This window comes from Amphiprion ocellaris, chromosome 13 (assembly GCF_022539595.1).
Source record: "Amphiprion ocellaris isolate individual 3 ecotype Okinawa chromosome 13, ASM2253959v1, whole genome shotgun sequence".
NCBI classification, from domain to species: Eukaryota; Metazoa; Chordata; class Actinopteri; family Pomacentridae; genus Amphiprion; species Amphiprion ocellaris.
The window spans coordinates 7295509-7321151 of NC_072778.1; the positions used below are offsets into that span (position 1 = coordinate 7295509).

Sequence of the window (25643 nt, forward strand, 5' to 3'; positions counted from 1 at the left end):
TTTCCTTTTCTCTCTCTGCTCTTGCTTTAGCACAAGTTGAGGCAGATGGAAGCCTGATGGATCCCTCAGCCTGGTTCTACTCTAGGTTTCTTCCTGTTAAAATGGATTTTTTTCTTCCCAGTGTTGCTAGATGCTTGTTCAAAGGGAATCTTTGGATTTGTTGGGTTTCTCTCCACAGTATAATTTATAAGGTCCTGACTTTTGATTGTGACATGGCCTGAGATGATTGATGCAGTGAATTAGCACTATTTAAATAAAGCTATCAAGAAAGGTATTGATTTCCAGAGAGGGAACTCAAGCACTAAATATATTCCCCTTGGTCACAGTTTATTTATATATGATAACCGTAATAAATTCCAAATAGCTACTGCTACCGCTCAGTTAATCATCTGTACAAAACTTATCTCATTCAATATTATAAAATACATCCAGATAAAATGTCTTTGTATGGAAAATATTTGTCTTCTGTTTGTGTTTAAACAGGCAGCATCTGAGAGTAAATCATAAATAGAAAGGTAAATATAAAATCTAAAAAAAAAAAAGTGAGCATGTATGTTACCCTGAACATTTAATTTTCTGGTAGAAGCTTTAAGATCTTCCACAAAATATAGGCAAATATGATAGAAAAAAAATCATGAGATACAATCCTAAAAGAGATCTTCTTCTCCTTCGAAGGCCAACAGGAGCTGTACGAGCCATTACAACAAATGCACGAAAGGAAACGTTTAATAGAAACAATCCAATCCAATAAAACCAGCTCCAAGGGTCGCAGGGGGGCTGGAGTCTATCCCAGCTAACTTAGGGTGAAGGCAGTGGACAGATCATCAGTCTATCACAGGGCTACATATACAGTCACACTCACATTCACACATCACTTAACCTCGGCAGGTTTTTGAACTGTGGGAGGAAGCTGGAGTATGCAGAGAAAACCAACCCATGCACAGGGAGAACATGCAAACTCCATGCAGAAAGATCCCAGCAAGACCTGAACCTGAACTGGGGATCTTCTAGCTGCAAGATGAAAATGCTAACTACCAAGCCACTGTGCAGTCAATACTGAATCAGTCAGTCACATCTTTAATGTTCAGTCATCAATTGTCTAAAAATTGAGGGTTTTTTTTCTCAGTTTTGAAATCTATCCATTATCTTTACACCACTTCATCTTTTCTAGTTTTTTTTTTTTGGGGGGGGTGGGGGTGGGGGGGCTGGACTCTATCCCAGCTGCCTCAGGGAATCTCTTTTTATCAAAACAATACTTTTATTACCAATCAAACACCAGATGGTGCTAGAGGTTCAAAATATAACTTGTCAGAACACTCTTCTTCAGTCCCCCCAAGCCACTGCACACATGTGGGTTTTATGATGAATTAATAACCTTCATACGTTGTTTGTATTCTGTGAATGTGTGTTTTCATTCTAAGAAGATGTTTTAATGACTCTTCAATGAGCAATTTTAAGCATTTATACTGTGTTTATTGAATATTTGATCAAATATTTTACCAAACAACATCATTGTCCACACTTCAGGAAAAACACTGTGACATGAAAAATAACGCATCTTTAACCTACTTGCAGAAACTTGGTCATCATGATGCTTTAAACCAGCTGAATATTTAATAAACTCACTTAAAGAAGCGGGTTTATGTTATGTACACAGAGAGGAGGTAAAGTCAAAATGTTTTGTAGCAGATGGAAAATGTTAGCCATGGTTGTGCCAGATGGGAAATGTTGCATGTTAATTACAAAGAAAATACCATAATTTAGACTAAAGTGTATTACAGCAGATGGCAGATGTGAATGGCTATTATTTCTGACCAGAACTCTGTGATTAAAACCAAGTGAGGTGAGAATAATAAAGTTGCTGCAGCTTGCTGTTGTAGTAGGTGTAAATGTGTTGTATTAACAGCACCGTGGTCTGAACATTGTTGAATTATTCCATATTTAGAAGCCTCACCTGGCAGTATACACTATACAGATTACATACAGAAAGTTTTGCTAAGTTTTGGATGTTTTGTGTACTTTCTCCTGATAAAGCTAGCTGCATTTTAACCCACAGATCTTGAAATAACTCTTTTCATGCACATGAAACATACTATTCCTATTAAATACCAGTATTTTATTTAGTATTAAATAAAGTGATTCACATAACATCAGTGGAAAGCTGCCTGTTGAAAGCCAGTCTATCAATCTTGTGGCACCGTATACATCCAGAAATCTTTACTCTTTTAATTAATTACAAGTAATATTGTCCTCTAAGATATAGAAACCTCTGTTTTCTCCAAATTAACTACTTTTGCTCCATACTGTAGTTTGTAAACTATTTATGCAGCTTTTTTTTTAGATTTAACTTACAGAAATATACATTTTTTAAAATTGTATTTCCACCTGTAAACATCGCTCCTTGGTAGTCAGTTTATGTATACTATAATCATCTGTACTGTGTGGCTATGAAAGGCTCAACATTGTGTTGCCTCCATGTGGTTAAAAAATAAAAAAACAGAAATTTAAAACTCCCTTTTCTTGTCCATATTAGTGATATCACAATTAAAAAAATGGTGTGAGCCCCTATCAGCATCGATCTTTAATTTTATGAAATATGACTGAAATTTGATGCAGATTTTAAGGTTGTTTCAGCCCATAAGTGTCACCTATAGTGAATTTAGAAAAACATTTTGTTCTCTTAGTGATATTTAAGACCATAGTTAAGTAAAGTTATTTTTACACTGCACCTCAAACAAAAGCATTCAGTTGTTATTCCTACACCAACTTGCTGCCCTACATTCAGCTGCCCTGTAGCAGGACATATTGTAGCGTTCAAGTCGATGTCTTTCCTCAGAACCTTCACCTGAGGAGGATGTTGCATCAAATGTGTGTTTCCAGGAAGCTAACAAGCTTTAAAGATGCAGCACCTCCTTCAGGCAACAGGTTGTGCTGTTGCACCATCGTCCGGTTGAATCCAAGTGGTCTTGTTTGCCTGCAGACTGGCCCGGTGTCCACCTGGAAGTGGTACAAAAGCACAGTTGTGCAGGAAGCTTCTGCAATTTCCTCCCTCTTGCGTCACAAACGCATTACTGTGCCTCTCACCCAAACCACAACCACATGGGACCCAGTGCAGCGCTGGAATTTTCCCACTGACAAAAACACATGAACTGTGCAGAGCAATGGGCTGACTGGATCGGTGGGCCGAGCTGTTGCTGTGATCCCTGCAATGAATGAGCCTCTTCTTAGCAGCACCTGTCATGTGTTGGGAACAAATTAAGTACAGTGTTTAGTGAAATGTAGCCTCCTACTTTAAAATCTGCATTAAATTTGAATGCTCTTACTCTTTTTTTTTAAATCTCCAGGGATCTTCTTGGTCTTGATGTTTGCGTTGTTCTGCCTTCATGTGTTTCATGTCTAAGCTTCATGTTGTCAGCCGTTGATTCTTCATCAAACCGTTAGTTTTCCGCTGATTCTTCATGAAACATTTCAAATTGCTTGTTGAAATTCAGAAGCAGATAAATATAAGAGACTGCAGATTGCACTAAATTGGAGGGAATGCATTGGCTTTGCTGCAAAAATATAATGTAAACAAGCTCCAAAGTTTCCCAGCATCAACAGTTTTTCCTCTTTTTCCTGGAAAATCACACATGCACCTGAAACTTTGTCACTTTAACTCAGCACATTGTGGTGACTCACTGACGACGCTCTGACAAAGTTGTTTGGTTTCAGGTATCATGACGGATCTACAGTGTCAGTAAATGCTTGAATTCTACTTCCAAGCATTAGACAACAGCAGTTTGCAAAAAAATATTAAAAATTAAAGCTTCCATTACCGCGGAGTAGAGTTCAGTTTACAGTTTGCTCAAACCTCCACCCAGGCGGCTATTGTTAGCTTCCACCTACAGAGAAATTAATCTTGCAAGTTTCCCCCGAAACCTATAGTAGCGTTTTCATCAGTTTCACCCAGAAACAATCTCAAGTGAGTGGAAAAGACCACCTTCTGGCAGTTTTAATTCACTGCATTATTAAATAAGAGAAGATAGAAAACAGATCAATTTACCACTTGGACGGTGATCAATGCAGCAACACAATCACAAAAAAAAAAAAAAAAAACAACCCTGGGCCATTTTTAATGAACATTTTGTCGACAAGAATTAAGTAGATATGAATGAAGACAAATTGTGGTGTATAAAAGAGCCTGAGAATTCTTTCTCAAACTTCACTCCGAACACTTGTCTAGCCAAAATACATTGTCTTATACTGTAGCTGCTGTATTTTGCTGTGTAAGTACAGACAGTTCAGTGCTTTAAAACTCTTGTTTTGTGCTTTTATGGGATTTGCAACCATCTTAAACTGTTTCACATACTGTCTCATGTGTTTTCACATATTCTAGCTGATTAGGTAAGGTGGAGCTGCGTTAGGAGCTCAAATGCTCAAAAGGATTGTGAAAGTGTCCCAATTCATATCAGTGAGATAAATTCTGGATTTTTTTACACATTTTTTATGCTATATCTCCCTACTAGATACTCTTGTATACACTACTATAGGATATTATTCACAGGTTACCAAAAACTTTCAGTTTCATACAAACAGCAGATATCCCAAATTACACAGACAAATCAACTTTGCATATAATTAGCTTTTTGCCTATTTTATGCTTTGTTTTCACTCTCTGTGTTTTATGTTGATTCTGTAACTGTCACCTCTACTTTGTGAGCGTCACAGCGTCAGCAAACAGTGCACATCAACGACACAGTGGAAAAAGTTGAGTATTTTTAGCATGAATACTGACATATTTATGCATACTTAATTTTCTCCTGTGTGAAAACACTTCATCATCTTAACAAGCTTAGTGTCTGTTTGTAGTAAATTATATTTTTGACAGACAACATACGATAAAGTGACGTGCCTCATTGAGTTATTTTACCACCAGACACGATTTGCTGCAGTTTTACAGACGGCTTACATCTCAGCAAAAACCCACACTATACACCGAACAGCCACAACATTAAAACCACCTGCATCTGCTGCCAAAACAGCTCTGATCATTGCTACATAAACATGGGAGCTCTATGGGTGTCCTGTTATGTCTGGTCCTGGGACATCGGCAGTGGATCCCTTGGGTCCACTGGGCTGCCAGATAGGGCCTTCATGGATCAGGCTTGTACGAGTAAAAACTGTGTTGGTACAAAAATGTGATCTACCCCTAGATTCAGTTTAGATGCCAATAAAGCCCCATCTGACTTTATTACTTTGGTATAAGCAGGCAATGTAACAGAAAACAAAAGGGGATTTTGTCGTTGTAAATCTCAACCATGTGATAAATCAAGAATCATTTCATTATTGTAATTACGTTTTTTCATTCACTGTCTTTTAAATCGTTTATACTGACCAAGACAAATTTTAGCCCACATAGAGTTCAACAGTGAAAGTTTACTACTTAACATAAACTTTTTTAGTTAATAGACATCTCTGGCTGTAACTTTCCACACGCTATAGCGGTGTGTTTACTGCTCACTGCGGAATGGATGATTTAGATAAAGCACTGAACTGAAGCTGAACTCACACCTCGCGATCACTTGGGTCAGTTTATATAACAGAAAGAATCCATCACCTGCATCCTTTTCAAGCCTTTATTATCTGTCTCGAAATGACGTTTACTGACACATCAACTCTTTTCCAAATGTTGGGCAGATGAGTGGCACCAGATCACCAGTAGGCCATAATTGAAGGCTAAAGATGGTATCCTCTTTACCTCGCTCTATGGAATGACTTTCATGCTTGGCTGCTGTCCAATTTTATCTCCAGGAGTTGCTAGGCGACAGGAACATCCTCATTGCAAGGGTATTCTGGGAAATGATGGGACCAATAAGTGAATTCTCTGTAACTTATTATCTGCCTTCAACATTGTTATCTTATGGGGTCAATGAAACTGAAGGATGCTATGTAAATGGACCATCTTAGCATGGCAATGCTACTGAAGAGCAAACCTGTGATGTGGTGCCGTCTGAGTTAATATATTCTCTATATTAACAGCAAATGCTGCGGGGTATTAGGAGAGTCTTTATCACCTGCCAGAGGGGATCCAGTTTCTTTTTGTTTGCTGATAAGTGCTCAGAGTCACCACCTGACTGATAACGCTGGCCTTTAATTAAAATGTTTTTCGTCAACAATCTCTCCTCTCTATTAAAAAGAGGGGGAAAGTACTGGAGGTGTGATGAATGGTAGAACATAACTCATCCCATGTTATCGCTCCATTCACCAGGCTCTGCAGACATTTGTTGTAGAGGAACCAATCCCATACTTTAGTATTCGATATTTATGTGCTGTTCATGACTCAAAAGAATAATAAAATCTGTGCTAATGCAAGTCAGGATAAGGTTATTCATTTAATTGAATTTACCTTCATTAATGAACTAGTAGTATAAAAGATGAACAGGCACTTGAAACCAAACCAAAACAAACATCATCCTCTCTGAAATTCATGCACATTGGTACAAAATACTGCAGTACAATCTCCTTCACAGTTTCATGTTCTGAGAAATTCCCACTGCTGAGCTGAATTCAATGACTCTTAAATGTTCTAATGACAGCACTGAGCTCCACAGTGGGCACACAACAAAACACTATTATGCCATCAGCAACGCACAGTTAAGCTCTTGATAAATCCTACTTTAAGGAAAAGGTAAAAGAGGGTGTTTTTCTAGGCCTCAGGAACAAAAAAAAGCATTATTCTTCTCTGAATTGTGTGAAACTGTGTGTTTTCATCAGATAATTTATTGATAAGGTGAGACAACACGGCTCTACCTTCTGTCATGTTAAGTAGCCGTGATTATCTCTACTGATAGGAGGCTTAGCGAGACGTAGCTGCACACAGCACTGGAACGAGCCGAATGGCAACACAAGAATACAGCCTGTGTGTTGCAGTTTAGGAATCACAATGTGGGGAATGAATGGCAGCAGAGAGCATATTTTAAATCAGGGCGCTTTTAGTAAATATAACAAATAATTGATTGTTTCCAGTGGCTTCCTTTCACTTGGATTCATCATCACAGCCGGCAAAAAGCTGTTACCCACATAACACGGCATTGTTGGGAAAAGAGGATGTCTGGAGGAAATTGGATTCTTGATTCTAGAAACTATTTATACATACCAAGAGGCACAGATATACAGACAAAAACAAGTCCCCTGCTGTCTTGTTTTGTTTTTGTTGACTGTCAAAGAATATGCCCATATGCCAGTGGAGAACACCCAGAGCTGGGCGCTGACTGAAGCCAGACAGACAAGTATTTGCTTCAAAAGCACAACAATTTTTAAGAAAACACATTAAAAAAATAAAATAATACCCACTGAATAAACGTTAATGTGATTTAATGTTCTTTTGCCGTGCAGATCTACGCACCGGTGACTCGGAGGATTATTCCAACTGACAGTACATCTGCAGCAGTGAAACAGGCACTGAGAAATAAGCTGATCATGCTGTGAAAGAAACTTAATAACCTGTCCGCCTCACTTAAACAGCAACGAGTTTTGATTTCAAATAAATCCTTTGTGAAATTTCAATTACGGCCTCAGAGCTGTAATCTGGCCTCAGAGGGACAGAGCTGTTATCCCAGAGTCCACCCAATGGTCAATGCAGCGACGCTGACAGAGAGTTCAATTACAGCATACCATTCATTATGATTCCTTCCGCACTGGTGCCTTTGTATAACAAAACAGGTACTCATATTTTTGTAGTGCCTTTCATCACCACAGGGGGTAGTAATGTGTTGAAAAATACATTCATACCAAAAGCATTTAAGGGGTTTTCTTCCAATTTTAACATCAAACCTCCACCAAATCACCAGCAAACCATCTAGCATGAAGGCTAAAGGTGCTATCCTCTTTACCTCACTCTGTGGAATGACTTTTGTGCTCAGCTGCTGTGCAATTCTATCTCCAGTAGTTGCTAGGCGACAGGAGCATCCTTATTGCAAGTGTATTCTGGGAAATGACAGTGCCCACAAATGGATTCTGCAGATGTTGAACTTAGCACCAGCCCTCCATGCTGTTGTGGGTCGGTGAATGAGACGAATGCTTTCCAAATGGGCCATTAGGGTCATTTAGCCAAATCATTTTCAGTATTTGCTTTGTCCTGCCTGGAGACTCGGACAGATTGGGTTTGAATGTTTGAGCTTTATTACCCTACGGACAGGTTTAGTGAATGAGTGCCTGAATTAAGCAGATTTTCTATCATATTCTAACACCATTCTTCAATTGGCCTCATTAGAAGGGACGTAATTCAATAATACAGACAAATTAAACATACTACTTTCAAAGGATCTGTAATGTATAATGTAAATGTAACATTTTTATCTGAGAAAATAAGGAAGAGGGATACTCTTGAAATGGTCCGTTGTTTCATGTTTTCTAATTTACGATGGCAAAGTAGTCAACTATAAGAAAGCGTATAGCAACACCTGGATAACTGTACTTTCACCGGTGCAGCAACAAACTGGTCACAGCCAATGTGTTTTCTTTGCAGTGAAATACTATCGAGCACTTCCATTCAGCCATCCCATATATCACATGGATCTGATGAAGGAGTATCTAAGCCCATCTGAAAGGACTGTGATGGTACATTGGACGGAAAGACTGGAAACCAAGGATCTGCAGAATTACAGCACTTTGAACAGGGAACGTTGCATGTACAGCCACTATGCTGAGGACCAGTGTGATTTAATGAATCCTCTAAATCCCATTAACAGCAAAGACTAACTACTGCTGCAGAGCATTAGCTAAATCTTAATCACTTGCCAGAGGCGATCCACTTGCCTCATTCTTAACGATAGGTTCCCCCAGTCAACACCTGACTGATAACGCTGCTCTTTAATTAAAATATTTTCCTCGCTCATCTCAGTTTTATGGGAAGAACGTATAGTCAGTGGCAGAACTTTGCTGCATCGTATCTCCAGAAAAGCCTGTCTTGCTTTACCCATCCAGCTGTGCAGAGAAATGTATTGTGCACACAAATGGTTTATTGCATGAAAACCAGCCAGCTAAGACATATTATATGATCATGAAAGATACATATCTCATAAATGGTGCAACTAACTTGATTATATGGGTCCCGTCTGCAGAGGGGCTAATGGAGGCTGCAGCGTAGTGGGAATAAGACCTGTTAGCTGACTGTGTTTGCCTGAAATGCTAGGCCACCAGGCTTTTTCACCACTGTTCTCACAGAGATAAATCCCTGTTGCACTTAGTAGTCATCCATTTTTAATGCTACAGCCTCAGCTGGAGAGATCCATGAAGACAGAGCAGGGAGAGTAGGGAGGGAGAGCAGGGAGGGAAGGAGGAACTGAGAAGGTGTGGATCCCAGCAGCCGCATGCTTCAGGCTAATGTATGTACAGTTGTTTTGATGTGTTTTGCACTGTATGCTAAGCATCAGCTGCAATTATGAATGTCTGAGGCAGTTTTGCTGGTGAGAGAGACCGCAGACACTGAGGCCATTCATGAACTCATGGTTTTACTCTATTTATTATATTCCTCATTTAGAGGGGATTTGTAACAAACCAAGCTGCTGCAGTGAGCCATAAGCACTCACAGCTGCACAACTGTGTACAGCTCTGACTTTATTCCAAAAAACAAGCAGCAGCAGCAAAGCTCCCTGCCTGTTTTTGAGCCCCATAATATGTCTGCAGCAGCCATTCCACAGATGGCAGGCGGAGAAGGCCGGGAGGGCCAGCTATTCAATCCACTTCAGTGCAAACATGATCTGTTTGAATGGCGAGGAATAAGCCAAGACATTCTTGTGTGGGCAGACCTCCCTAAACAACCGCGAACAACCATGGCACTGTGTTTGTCCCTCGGAGACAAATCTTTAAGATATGAGAGCAACAGATTAGTATTAGTTTGTCCTAAAGCAAAGGTTAAGGGGAATTTTTTCTCTCTCGAATAGACTACATGGACACGATCCTCACAGTCTGTGTCAGTTCGTCAGTGAGGCAGTGAGTTAGGAGGCCAATTACGGGAAAGCAAAGCCATTTCTTTGTTTTTAGTTGACTCTCCTGCATGATTTAATCAGCCAGCTTGCAAATCACAGAATCAGCCAGTAAAACAGTAATCGGAGACTCTTACACAACTTTTGTGTTTGGAAAAGAGTTTATATACCCTGATAGTCAGACACGGAGTAAACCAACTACAGAACACCACATAGCTCCAAATATTTGATACGCTTTTATTTCTCTAGTGAATTCATATGTTGTTATTCTGCACAGCAGCATACAGGAAATTGTGGTAAAATATAAATAACAAAGTTCAACAGTGTTTCTTTTTCTCTTATTCATTTAATCAAAAAACCTCTGTTAAAAGTGGCAAATTTTTGTAAGCCTTTTTCAATATCCACTCTCTTGCACACTCTCAAGAATGCAACATTGAACAACTAAACTTTAAAAAGTATGGGCATAATCACTATTTACAGACATTCACCTTTTGGTGAGCAATGCTTATAGCTTCTTGGAAACTTGCTTCCATAATGTTAAATGCAACAAAATGAAAATACAATTATGTTATACAAAGATCCAAAATACTATCAAAACCCTTATTATAAATGGCAGCACTATATCAATAAACTGCTGTTGACATTTTACATGTAAGTACAAAATCCTGTTGAGGTAGCGCCCTCTGAAGTCACTTGTAATGTTAAAATACTGAATAAACATCACCTTATATACAATACAGCAAATCTTTCCTCTTTCTTCAATGTAACTGTATTCCTTTGGTAAACAAAACTGTCAGAAATGTGCAGTCCTGCAAGTGACACTTTCAATCATACATTCACAACATTTTTGCATCTTTTTGGGATTCTTCAGAAAAAAAAAAGAAATAACGGGATAACACGTTGTTCACTAACATTCATTTGCTATTCTTCACCCCGACACAGGGTGAAAGGTAAATGGGACTCACTCCACTTCATACTGCAGAGGAGACCTGCCCATGAGACTCTCTGGTGAATACACTGTCAGGGCGAACCAAAACAAAACAAACAAAAAAAGAGACCTGACAGAGAAAAGAAATCCAGTGTGTCACCCTTATTTGGGAATGTAAACATAAAAAATGTACGATCCTATCTCTCATTTCTGACTGCTTGTGAAGTCAGATAACTTTCTCATCACATAGGGTTGGAACAGAGGTTTGGCATGGCAACAATTGATTATAATGTTCCCCAGAGAATATGCGCCCTACACAGAGGCCACATTGTCTTTTTTTTTTTCTTCCTGCCTCGCAGATTGAATGTCAACTTTTAGAGCGAGTTGGAAAATATGTTGTGGAGTTTTTTAGGCAGGCAGATGGGATCAAAGAGTTCCTCCTCCAGTCAGACGCACACAAGTATTCATTAATGACACATTCTTGAGCTTCTTTAATGGCAAACATAACTTTGGTTTTCTAAGACGTGAAAGAAAATCGAAGCGAGCTTAGCTCACCGTACAAAAATACTCGATAGAAATAGGCTATGACATTCATCCCCTTTGCCAATGTCAGTGTGTTTCCCTACATGAACAAAATACCTTTTTTAAAATTTATTCACACTTTGTGATTATTGATACATAGGTGTATTTATATGCACACGTTCAAATGACTACAAACTAGAAAGAAAAATAAATTCAATGTATAAAGCATAAAATTATTCTATGTGGATAAAGGAACTATAAAAATATAAGAGATCTTAGAGAGAAAAGAAGATAAAATCAATATGTTTATGAAACTGGGATAAAGGCTAGAGCCGAAATCAAAACAGTCATCTGGAAATTGTTCAGTGCAATTCAATTTACTTTATAGTCATGTCTAGTTAAAATATTTTCATCCTCTTACCACCCACAGCCCTCCCCCCCTTTAATGGTCGCTGGGATGGCTGGTCTTTTGACAGTGGACAGTATTTTATCGTGTGGGCATTGTCCCCATTGGCACTGCAAAGGGGGCAGGTATAAGCCCTCAGAATCGGGCACACGACCCTGCCGTCCGGGGTCTTCAGGACGTGGGAGCCGTACACCTCCTCTGGAGCCCCGTTATTTCGGCAGAAGACGCAGATTTTGGGCTCCTGTTTGCTCCTGGAAGCGGGTTTGCGCATCTTCCTCTCCATGCCGAACAGGTCGAGCCCCGCGAAGCTGCCACCAAAACCCACCTCCCGCTCAGGCAGCTGGACGCCGAGCTGGTTCTGGAAGGGGCTCAGTATCGAGAAGCGCTCTTTCAAGTCCAGGATGGAGGCCGGCGGGGGGCTCCCGGACGGGCAGCAGCAGTCCAGGTGCCCGCCGTCTCCAACGCCGCCCGCGATTACGCACGGACACGCCGGAGAATCGTCCAAGCCCAGGGTCGCTTTCAGCGACTCGGTGATGGAGTTGGGATTCTGGGGCATGCTGAGCTTATTATTCTTCGTGACCAACGTCGTCAGCCCGAGATAGTCGTTCCAGAAATTAAAAGTATAGTCATATGGGCTGCGCGCGTTCAAATAGTTGTGATTGAGAAAATCCATGGCCACTTCTGCTCGTTTGCTTGCCGTGAAGAGGCGAAACAGCCAGTGTAATCCGTGATGTCTTTGTAGCCAGAGTTCGCCTCCAGGAATGGATCATGTACAGCGATGTGGTCTCCAGTGTTCCTGTAATGTTTGAGCGTCCTGCAAACAGGCTTTCTGGTTATAAGGACCAGGAGGGCGGGGCGCTCTCCCTTCAAAACCAAGTTTGTGATCAGGTCGAAAGCAAAGCTCCCTTTCTTCAAAGCCACATTTGGACAGATTTGTTTTCTCGCGGGCAGGCGCTTTGTCGACATCAATCATCGTTCAGGCGTTTCGAGATTCGGGCACTTTCATGAGAAAAGGTTGTTAATAGTTAATGATTTGGACAAGTGCGCAGAGGAATAATTTCGCTCACAAAGCCTTGCTGTGGTTAATTACATCATTTCAGCGCCAGTACCAATCCATTACTGCTTGGCTCTTCGTCCCCCTCTTTGGTAGCCTACGAAAACATTACAATTCCGCATGTTTCGTTAATCAATATCGTTAATCATTGCGCGCGGATACCATCAACGCCAAGTCGGGCGTTCATACACCTTAACTCCTTGTGTGCCAACTGCGATGGCCCTTTGTTCCCCGCAGAAGCCATCCTCTTAGTGTCATGGGGGGAATAATCTGTGCTGGTGCATCCTATTACGTTAGACTGAATCGATAGAAAGCTCACCTATTAACCAAACCCTCGTGTTTCCACGTTTCGTCACGCTGCACAGGTTTACAGTCACTGGACACACTCATTTGCATCTTGAACTCACTTCTTGATAGGAGCTTAATTAATGGAATGTTTTCTTTCCTTTGTGCGCAATAAAGTGTTTTTTCTTTTATCACAGCACTCTAGCAACTTAAACAGTGGACTAGTATTTCCCTATTGGCAATATAAAGAATGACATTCTGGGAAGGGCATGTTGAAAAGTTTGATTTGCAAATAGAAAAAAAGATGTGCATAAATTGTGTAACCTGTTCTGCATGAAAGGTCTGTCTACCTGCACTGCATAAGCCATGTGCATCACAAAATTCCTCTTGTGTTGTCACAGCCGTTCGGTCCTGACGTGCTTTAATTCTCCACAAAAACACCACACAGTCACGATGTCAACACAACTTGCAGATCGGGTTTTCAACAGGGGGCAGCATCATGCAATTACAGGTCAGTTCATATGAACCAGAGACCCCTCTCTCTTTCCTGCTTGCCTCCCCGGAATGAATGACAGTCCCCGAGAATACAGTAATAATGGCCACTGGCTGGAAGATGAAAGTCACCAATTATGCTCCACTATAACCATGTCATCATTATATTCTGATTCCACTGAGACAGCCAGGGACATTCTAAAGGCTTACACAAAACCCAACTGCATCAATTTCCTCATTATTATTATTATTTTTACATGTGAAACCCAAATAATACATTTTCATGATGGTTAATGAACAATCTGTTTAACGGTATTGACACTATATGCCAACTGGGCAGGGAAAAAGTAAAATATAGGTGTAGATACAGTATGTCTGGTTATTTTTGTCCACAGTTTGTGATTTATTCCTCTCTGAAATTACAATATACAATGGAAGTGAATGAACTGTTGTTTTTGGTGAAATGGAAAAAGCGTCCTCGGTTTGCACGACTGTTTCTTGATTGAACAAAAGTAGTTCCTTATAGTTATTGTTTGGTAGTTGGATTTTACTGCCTTGATCAATACAGAATTGACTGACTTAACCTCCACTGTATTGGGATCAATAGAGAAATCATTATGTCTTTGGGTCCTAAAAGTTGGTTGTGTTTCATGTATTCTGCAAGTAAGATGTTTTCATGTTTTTTTAAGATGTTTTGAGTTTTACCTCACAGTATGATATCAGTTCATCAGATTCATCGAAATCATTTCATCTAAGGGTAGCGGATCTCTAATAACACCATGCACATGTTTTTTTTAGCACCCAACAGCACTTGATAGAAAGCGTAATAGGGCTTCTCCAGTCAATCCTTGTTATCTGCAAAGCTCATTACATGTAGTGGGATATATATAATCTAATATGTCTTGCACTTTTCATTATGAAGGGCTGGTTATGAGACTTTAAATTTATAATATATCTCTGCAATAACTCTGCCAATCAAACTGCAGCTCATTTTCATTCCATCAGTAACTGAAGTGACCCAGATTCTGAACATTGAGGTAAAATCCAGAGGAAATATGAGGCTGCCGCCCTAAACAGTCTACTCACTGTGGGCCTCTGATCCTGTGATGAAGTGGGCAGCTAAGGAATGTGGAAGCGGCCCTCTTGAAACAAGGATAACGTGAGTGACTGGTGTTCTAATTAAAACTTCCAGGGGGAGGCTGCAGGAACTCATTGACTTGGACGGTTCACATCTATTTTTAAGGGATATAATAAGAATGCACTACCTTCGGAGGCGAGAGTGATAAAAGCAGAGCAAAAGCACGGCTCAATGAGCTGCAGTATTTCAGAGGCCATTTCTCTCTGTTCTATGTGTTCAGCAAGTTAGGTTGAAATAGTATTGACTGCTCATTGGATTTTCACTCCGGAGCTCCCATTCAGCCGCTGCGAAATATGAATTTTATTATGAAGCATTAATAATGTATTTAATCGCCAATTCTTTTTTTGCAAGCCCGAGCAGATTGTACCAGCAGATTCCTGTGTTGCTGCAGTGTAACTGAAATATTCATGGCCACATTATTTCTTAATTTTGTTGTGACTAAGAGGGATTAATACTCATCCATTAACTAAAGCTAATTCTGTGGCCGCCTCAAGGTTGCATGAGTATATTGGACGAGGAAGCGAGATTAGCGGCAGAATGATGCACAACATCAGCAGGGTGGCTATGGCTGTAAATCGATTTAGGAATCACACTGACTAAGTGATTGTTGTGTAAGTGTTTTTCGCTCGACAGGGAGAAAAACATGGATCATCAGGAAAAGTGGTGGCTGTCTGAGGAGGAAATTTTGTTTTTAATGATCAGATCATATTTCCTGCATGGGCTCATTAGCAACATGAGACACACATTAAAATTCTTCTGCTGTTTTGGCTTTGGATGTACCATGCAATGCAAATCAGCTCAAACAAGCATTTTGCTGAAGTTAGGGGTATGATAATGTCTGATTTATACCATCTTGAACAGCTTATTTCCCACTGATGCTTCATGCATTGTGATTATTAGCATTCTGTGCTGTACTCCAGGCCTCTGTTTTGGCAAACAGAACAAGATTTGTCACGGAAAAAACTGCTAAACTCATGTTCTATGCGATAAATGAATGATGGATACTACTGTGGAATACGTGAGGAAAAGAAATCTCATCCTTTTTCAGCCTTATTGCGTCTGCTCGTATAGCCAGTAATAATTAAATGTGTCACTGGGGCATGCTTGGAATCATTAACATCAGATATAATCTCTGTAACTTCGTAGGCTAAAACGGAGAACAGATACTTCTGTGAAATGTTGCTGCCTTATCCTTCGTTGTCTGTTGCCTATTTTGTGAGGCAAGTTTCAGCAGTGGCCTTGAGAAGTGAATGCATGGGGGAGGATTACACAAAGCACACACACAGGGGAAGCTTCTCTGCATATTCCTACACTGCTGCTAGAGGCAGCTGCCACGGATAAATCATTACAATGCCTTGCTCAAAGATACTTTAGAAGTGGATGTTCCCTCCAACTCTATTTAAGCTGATAATCCGGGCCTCTGCATCACCAAAAGGCCTCAGTAATACTCTTTTCATGTAACAACCACCCTTTCCATCTCCATGTTTACAGAGCGAGATATTGATCACTGAAACAATACATAATGGGTTTGCAGGAATTGCTGAAAAATCCATCTTGCTGTATTGATTGCTGTAATGAAGATGAATGCTGAACCACTCGGTATGAAAATGGTCGGTGCATTTGCAACCTGTGTTATTTTTACTTTTGTTGTCATACCAAACAGACCCTTTTTTTTTGCCTTAGACCCCAAGATTACCATGTGTTTTCATTCACAGCCATTAGAGCTCTGTTTGTGATTATGCAAATGAGAAAACATGCAGGAAATTTAATCAGAGCGCAAATTTGATTTCATATGAAAGATTGCTGGAGGGTGGGGGCTTGATCGCATAATATTGAGCAACAAAATTATGCTCAATATTTGTTTTCGCAGTGGGCTTCAACTCGGACATGCCACAGCTTTATAGGCTTAAGGTTTGCTTTGGTTCAGAGGCTTGAAGTTAACGGCGCTGCATAAGGTTTGATTATCCTTTGTTCTCCCCAGAGATGCTGAATGGGAAGTGCAGTTAATGGGAAGCATTTTCATATCAGCAGCAAAGCACAGCAGCTTGTGTTTTTGCATTTTTATTATTGTCGAGTCCCCTGAACCAAATATCTAAGTGCTCAGTTTTCTTTTGTTCTCCATCTGAACAGCAAGAAAATGGGCTCCTTATAATTGCACATAAACTCAGAGGATGCCATTGTGCTGTTCTGTGTGCGCCACTGTAGATAACTGGTGATTAAACTGAATGTTACTCCAGAAGCATAACAGAATTGAAACTAATAAAGCATGTCAGTCAATAAGGGAGGTTGGTCTGTTTATCAAGCTCAGAGATGTAGAACAAACAAACGGCTTTCAGCGTTTGAAAATGACTGCCTTGATTTTGTAATCTTGTGACCTGAAGTCTCAAGGTAATGGCAGCGTGGTTTGTCACATCACATTAATAACTGGCTCAGAAAACTGTCAGTGTAGAACTCCGAACACTAAACCCTTGACAATTTTGCATTTGCACATAATCCAGACGCATCTCTAGGTAAATGCTAATGATGCGACATGTTTAGGTTTCCTGCAAAAACTGCAGCAAACAAATACATTTCTCAGTGCGTACATGTGAAGTACCTCCAGACCACATTTGTACAAGATTCCCCTGGAGATCTGTAGCCAATTTCACAACTTTTTAGCAAATAAGCCGAGTGCCTTTTCAGTGTGCACAGGGGCATAACTCAACAGGCAGGTTTGTAGGGCATGTGGTCTCAGGTGTACCAAGTCTTAAGAAATAGTTCACCCCAATTTGTGGTCAGTCATCGTAATATCATCAGAGCTGTCTGAAATCATTCTAAATCAGAAGCCTGTCTTACCAACTAAGATGTCTAAGGTCTTAAAGAAGTAGGAATAATGAAATACTACATAGTTGTAGGGTGAAGTGATTGTAAAACTAATGCCTAAAAGTTGAATTATTACTCTCCAGCGTCCACCTAAATGAGCAGGAGCTGATCGGATACATGTCTTGTTTTTTAAGCACTACTATACAGCAGATGTGCTTATTTTCCTTTGTAATGAACTCCAGCAGAACAACACATTAAGATATGCAAAATGTGCTTATTAGTTTTTTTCTGTAACCGTTAACATCCCTCTTTGTGCCAACTGGTGGAAACATTACTATATTTGGAGACACATAATACAAGGATAAGTCAGCAATCAACCTCTACTGCTTTGATTTTGACCTAAATCTGGTCTCGGGTCCCTCGGCTCAAAGTACAATAATACACTGCTGAGAGCACCCATTTCAAGCAGCGCAAGTGTTTAATTGCTTTTCTGTTTGAACCATTCATACCAACATGTTGCTGCACCAAAAAACATTGAGGGTTAGTTGAGGTAATGGTCTCAATTTTAGTCTGTGCTATTTCACAGTCAAACAGCACGCATTCATGAGCCAAAGTTGAACTGTGTATAAACAGTTTTATTTCACTTGCTTGAGCAAATCTATCCATCCATTAGCTAGAGACACTCTATTGGATTTTTGGACAGTGAGTGAGAGGAACCTGAACAGGTTTGAAGCTCACTGCAGGGCTAACCCAAAGAGACAAACAACTTACACTCACATTCATACCTGTGGCCAGTTAAGAATCAGTAAATGAATTAACCCATCATGCATAGGCCGTAAGAGGAATCTGAAGCACCAGGGAAAACTTATGCAGACACAGGGACACTTGAGGGAATCTAACCATGACTTCTAGTCTAGAAGTGTTTAGTTCAAAATGTGACAAGGCTTTGCAGTGCTGAGCTGTTTATGTATTGATAATCTTAGTTCAGAAAGACTACATGTTAAAATACTTTTTAAAAAGAACAAACTGTACAAGTTTTACCTTGTATCTTCAATGAATATGTAGATATATGGATACAATATAAAATAAATAATCTAAATCTACAGGTAGAGATAAATAGTGGTATGAGCTGCATAAACAGTATAAATAGTGTGGATAGTATAAACTGTATAAACAGTGTAAACAGTATTAAGTGTCTAGTACAGTCTGAAACAGAGCAGTTACATTAGCAGAACTGTGATGCAGTTGGTCAGGATGCTCTAGATGGTGCACTGGCAGAAATTCACCAGGATCTTAAGAGACAAGTAGATCTTCCTCTGTCTCCTCAGGAAGAAGAGACGCTGGTGAGCCTTCTTGATCAGATGTCGAGGTGCTGAGGTCCAGGAGAGGTCCTTGCAGATGTGGACGCCCAGAAACTTGAAGCCAGAAACACGATCTATATCTGTTCCATTTACATGGATGGGGTTGTGGGCAGCCTTTCATCGTCCTTAAGTCCACAATGAGCTCCTTGGTCTTGTTAGTTTAACCATGCTGTCAGAAGGCGAACATCTTCCTTGCTGTCTCATCATTGTTGTTGATGAGACCCACCACCTTTGTGTCGTCTGCAATCTTGACAGTGGTGTTGGAACAACGTGCAGGTGTGCAGTAATACGTGAACAGGGAGTCAAGGAGAGGATTCAGGATGCAGCCTTGTGTGACGTCAGTGTTCCAAGTCAGGATGTTGAGGAGGTGTGATTGACCTAACCTCACAAACTGGGGTCTGTCGTCAACCTCTGTAGGTAGGTTGGGGGTACAATTGAATCTCCATATAAGGAGTCTTGCTCCAAAGCAAGACTACAGAGGCTTCCATTTCCTCCTTTTTAGGCACTTGTCATGATCCTCAGGCAGCCCTTCTAAGTCTCTACGAAGTATCTCAAGGTCGTTTAGATTATAAATCTACTGCACCCACGACATTCATTCCAGCCTTCGTTCTTTTAAATGTCAAGTTTCAAAGCTACTGAACCTTGCAAAAAATTCAGGCTGTAATGTGCTACGTGATGACTCACCAATGGCTCTCCCCAGGAGTTGCACACAATCCAGTATTCACTGCTGCTTTCTGCTCCTCACCCTACTGCTGACACCATGCAGTTAATAGAGGGAGACTCCAAAGACTCACAGTAAAAGCCACCGGCGTATTCCTCAATTTTGAAACTGACCACATCTCTGTTGCAGCATATAAACAGTTGTCAAAGCCATTCATTTTTCCAAGTTAAAAAACCTGATTGGTTCTCCAGCATAGATTTCCACCATCATGTCCCCTCCACTAATAGGCCTGCATAGTGCTGTACTTCTCAAAAGTTGTGAAAGCCCCACACATGCATTGAATGCTTTGCAATCTACAAGAAGAAAACATGAACATTTTAATTAAAATGCTCATCTCATACATGGATGAAAATTGAGAGTGAAGGCACACTACTGTCTTCAGGCTGTTCAACTGCTGGCTGCTTGAAGCAGGTCTTGTCAGGGATGCGATGTTTGTAGGCATCCTCCCACACTCCTCTGTGGTCTCCTCTGCGACAGGTGCCGGACTCGGCACAGTCGAGTATACGTGTTGGACAGAGAGATAAGCAGATGGCCACACTCCTTTACGCTAGATGTTGATATGATCTACAGAGAAAACTTCTCTACAAATTACATATTTGTTTTGGAAAAGCTCAGCTCAAGTGATTTGATTTCACAGGGGAACCCATCTGTTATTTTGTCATAAGATTTAATTTGCATTCTATTTTTGAGAAAATAGTCAGATTTCTCCCACCAGCGATGCCTCCATCCAAATTCAGACAAAAATAAGTATTCAGTGCGACGGACTTCATCCATCAGCACTATGGACTCTCTTTATGCATCGCTCAGCTCGATACACGTCTACATACATATTAGATCCTGTGTGTACAACACCACAGAATTAAAAGTCACTATACATTTGTGGTGCATAAACTATTGAAGACTTGTATTTCAAAAGCAACTCAAAAAGCAAGGTCTTTCCAGAAGCAAGGGGTTACATACAGAGAATTATCCAGAGTAACAAGGTGCCATTGCTGAATATGATTTGCAGATTTTGTTACTGTGAGATTCTAAATTAAATGGTAAGGATATTTTACAAATGGAATTCCACTGAGCTTCACTAACTGCAGTGGTAGAATAAATCTTTCACATCTCAGACCATAGTATAACAATCACTACCTGCATGGCAAGGCTACAAAGGTAAGTGAACCATTTCAACAACCTAGAAAAGGAACAATACCTCCTACAGAACTGAGGAATCAGTTCCCTTACAATTAAGCTGCATTCTCAATTACCTTTAAAGAGAATATGTTTAACACAGGTTTTCTCCTGACATGAAAGTCCTGTGTTGAAACCTTGTACCATGGACAAGGTTTCTGTCCATGGCTTTTTGAATTTGAAAACATTTCTTATTACATTAAACTGTTCCCTAACCATAAGTATATTTGTTTCAGAACTCATTTTAATTCCATTAAATCAGTGTCATTTTTGGGTTGCACTGGTGTAGCTGAAGGCATTTACATTCCTCCAGTCTCAGGATTTTGGCAGCCGAGGGAGGTTCAGAAGTTCATGAAGACGAGCTGCGTTTCTGTGAGAGACAGTTCTGTTCCATTTTACAATAATAGAGAGATTTAAGGGTAACAGGTTCACAGTGACACCCTGTCAGCTTCTAAGTGCACCTTAGGAAGGTTACTGTGGTGAGGCATCAAAATCTCAGCCAGGCTACGTGAACGGAGCTTTAACAAGGCTCATCCCAAAGTAGTAGAGACTGAACAATTTGGTCAAGTATGCATATTTCAACCAAGTGTAAAATGAATCCTGGCTAACTAGTGAATAAAAAGACACTGAAGCAAGTTGGAAATGACAAAACACGAAATTGCTGAAAGTCAGCGTGTCAAGGCAAACCTCATCTATAGGCTAAAAAGTCAATTAAAAGTGAGGGTGTCAAACTAAGATTAAAATAACTCAGATTTCTTATTAACTATGCAAAGCTGAGTTTCCCTAACAGGAACCCAAACTCTGACCACTGTAATCAAAAATGATTACAGTCTGGAAAATATATGAATCCGTGTCAAATCAGGCATCTTAAAAAGCTGCTTGTTCAAATTTAAAAAAAAAAAAAAAAAAACTGGCTTGAGACATAGAGAGCTTTTTGTTAGTTATAGTTCTCATTTGGTTGGACCACACTAAAGCTGGACTTACAGTGCAAAATATGACTTTACTGCCTCCAGTTTCACCATGGCTTTGACTAGCTGCATTGTCATAAATGTCATTAGCATAACAGAAAAGAAAACCCAGAAAAAAAAGCCAAAATGTGAAACTAATCACACATCTCCATTCAACCAAATGCTGGGTTTTCTAGACTTTGGCTGGTAGCAACTTGGTTTACTGCTAAAAAAGAAACTTGCTGAAACAGCAGGTATAATGAGCACAAAAATAAAAATGACTAGCTGAGCCACAGAACCTCAGACCACAAACTACTAATCACACTGGTAGGGAAAAGTCTGAGAGACTAACCAGAGGAGAGAGAGCCAAGAAAATCAGGCTTTATTGATCCCACCTGGAAGTAGCAGTAGGTTGTAGAGGAGCGAACATGTGAACAGATTCTGCTGGGTTTGGGCTGACTAAAGCACAGTTGTTGAACATAAGATTTTGACTTTAGTAAAAATTTTAGTGAAGTTCAGCACATTAGGAGCTGAAGAGACAGTTTTTTTATGTCCCGTTTGAGACTGTTAAAATAAATGAACATTTTAAGAGAAAAAACTAACATCACAAAAATGTCATATCTTAATTTGTACACTTAAATAAAAGAAAAACCCTAAAATAGTGGGCAACTAAGTGATCTGATATAATCTAAATTTACGAAGTAGTCGATTTCTCACTCTTCCGTTCATGGTCACTGGTTTTGGAATTATATTTACCTGTACATTTTCAGATATATTAATATGTTTCGTGTCTTTTTCTTGCAACAGAGAAAGGAGCTCAGACATCCTGAGGCAGATCTGAGTAGAGCTGCTGTTCCTTTGCGCTGAAAGCAGCCAGCTGAGGTGTCTCGGCCATCTGATTAGCCTTCTAGACGCCTTCCACTGGAGGTTTTCGGGGCATATCCAGCTGGTGGTAAACCCTGGCCAAGACCCAAAACATGCTGGGGAGATAATATATCTCATTTGGCCTGGTGGTCCCTCAGGACAAGCTGGACAATGTTAGTGGGGAGAGGGATGTCTGGGCTAATGTGCTTAGCCTGCTGCCACCGTCACCCAGTCTCAGAGGAAATGGATGGATAGATGTCTTTTCTTGTACTTTTTTTTGATTAAACCCCTAAAAATTCAATTCTGTGTGTCAAATTTCAATAAATAGAAGCTTTTCTTCATGAAAATAATCTTATCCTGCCTTAAAATGTCTCGGATACTTACTGTAGAATGTACAGCTCTATGAAGCCTCTATCTCCAATGTGGTGGTGCAGCTCAAGCACACCAGCTCGTCCTGCTCAAACACTGTAAATCTATTCTGATCTATGCAAATGTTGCAACAATGGAGGAATTTAACCATACATGTTCAAATCAGACACCAGTTCTGAAGAAGAATAATGATATGCAAAGCGAAGCCATGGTGTCGACCATTTATTCTGCTTATGATGACTCAAAAAATACCGTATGGATACGCTAACGAGACAAAAACCTGATTTGGACCAGAGGGGTCCTAAATGTTGGGCATAAGGAAACATTTTCCTGCAACAATGCTAAACTGCATTGAGACATTTTGAGAGAAAAAGAAAGAACTGTTAGATTTTCTTCTCTAAGATGCTTCACGGTATATTTTATGATTACCAGAGAAGCAATAAAATACAGCAGACTGACTCCAGGCATAGTATCCTTGTAAGAATATTGATATTTCAGAGCAGCGATTGACAATCGAGCTGAAGATCTTTAGGAATACAAGCACATAAGCACTCCATTATTGCAGTTTTTGGTACAGAATATTTTGATCCCAAAAATATCTTTTGGAAAGCTGTTTTGAAGTTATATTGATGTGCCGATGCTTGACTGAAGCTCATCATTATTTTTGCCTCATTCCTGCATGTCACTTTCTCATTTTGTTTACGTTCTTACAGCCCCTCTGTGATAACAAAGACTTTATCAGGCTTACTGTGAGAGCACAAACAGAGCATGATGCTAATTGACTGCCTGCCATCCTCTCCCATCTGCAGGAATAGAAAGTCATATTTAATGCGTTGATTAAAATCTAATCCCTCCATGTGAGTCGGAGATGAAAGTAATTTTCATGTAATGGAGACTATTAATATTTAGATATAGAAAGGAAACCAGATCCTAGATTTGCAATCAGCTGGAGGATGGTAAATGATATTTGAGGCTGCCACTGAGCTGGAAACCTGAGCCTGCAATGCAAATAAGCCTGGCTCTTTTCCAATTAACATTTTACTTTCTTCTCACTTATAAATGTATGTTTTTCAAATTTCTCTTTCTCCCTGCATCTATCTTTGAAACCTATAATGACACCCCCTCAGCTATCATGAATTCAGTATTCACCAGCTGATGAAGGTCTTCACATCACAGATTAACTTGATGTTGGCTACAGCTCTGTATCTTTCCAAAGTATGCAAACTCTCTTGTCCTCATTCTTTTTGTGTACTTTTGGCCTGTGGTTGTTGGTTTTTTTTTTTTCCTATTCTGGCCCTTCAATGACTGAAAATCTTCATGCTACAGCAACAATTTTAGTAGTGTGCTTCCAGCCATGGCACAACTCGACTGGCCTTTGCAGAGCGCTGACCTGCACAATAAGCCAGGTCTCATCACCCAGCATCAGTTTTGGACCTTACTAACGCTCTGATGGTTGAACGAGAGCAAATCCCTGCAGCCAGGAGCCAAAATTTTACAGAAATGGGTGCAGATCATGCCCATAGTTTTGAAGTAAGACATGAAACACACAAATAGAGGCAACATTTTGCTACTAAAACCCACAGCTTTATATAGTTTTGATTACTTTATTGCATTTTTCTTCCTTTTAGCTGTAAAACACTTCCTGTTACTTACTTTTTGTATGAGAAGTGTTATATAAAGTCAGACTGATGTACTTTTGGCTGTCTAAGGAGCTTTGACAATGTGCCGTGACTTGTATTTCCTCAGATGTACCACCACTACATGAGGTTAGAGAGCTTTTAACACCTACTTAGGCGATTTTTATGTTCTGCTTCTTCAAAGGAATTTTGGATGGCAAAGAGCAGCTTTTTACTGTTTTTTTGTGAATTGAACTTCTTCCTGGCTCCAGCTTCACACTGAATGGATCAATACTGTATGAGAGCGCTACCAGTCAAACCAGATGATCTTGGGAAATGAGAATAATAAACAGCAGAAACTGCAGAATTATGGAAAGTTCACTTAAGATAGCATCTGCAAGTGTTGTTCAAAATAGATGGAAAAACTCTCTCTTGAGATACACGGTTGATTTACTTTCACGTTGAACACCAGTTTCAGGGTGTAAATACCTTGACACGTTGCAGATGGTGTTTTTTATTCTTGCTATTTGGCTTTTTAGGCTTGAATTGGGAAACGCTCCACATGGGTACACATAAAAAAACACATCAGATCCAAGTTAATCGATGACTCATTCGCTGATATGATAGCTTGTTACAGGGGCATCAGTGTGATATCTCCATGATTAGCATCGTTAGCTGCCTTCATGAGCGTGTCCCCTTCCTCATTAACGTCAACAACATCATTAGTGCGCTTGCAAGCCAGGTGATTGATTTGTGTGTGCGTGAGCGTGATGAGTGTGTGAGCATGAACTGTGGTTAAGTGCGTCAGTGTGTGCACGGGGAGTAGATAATATCCGTGTTCACTGATCTGTGCGAAACTTAGAGGTCGGTTGACTTTCTCTGGCATTTCCTCAGGAGGATACTTCACCCGCACATATCCTCCACTCGCCTGTCGACTGTCATGAAGGAGTGAATGTCAGATATCTGTACAGCTCACAAATCGCAGTTTTTTTCGATC

General features: G+C 40.1%; 1 protein-coding gene across 1 annotated transcript; it reads right to left on the bottom strand.

The window, feature by feature from the left end:
* Positions 1-10182: 10182 nt before the first annotated feature.
* nanos1 (nanos homolog 1) lies at positions 10183-12886 on the bottom strand. Its single transcript, XM_023290981.3, has one exon. It carries the CDS (start codon positions 12492-12494, stop codon positions 11814-11816), a length of 681 nt encoding a protein of 226 aa, XP_023146749.1. The 5' UTR covers positions 12495-12886; the 3' UTR covers positions 10183-11813.
* Between the last annotated feature and the right edge of the window lie 12757 nt (positions 12887-25643).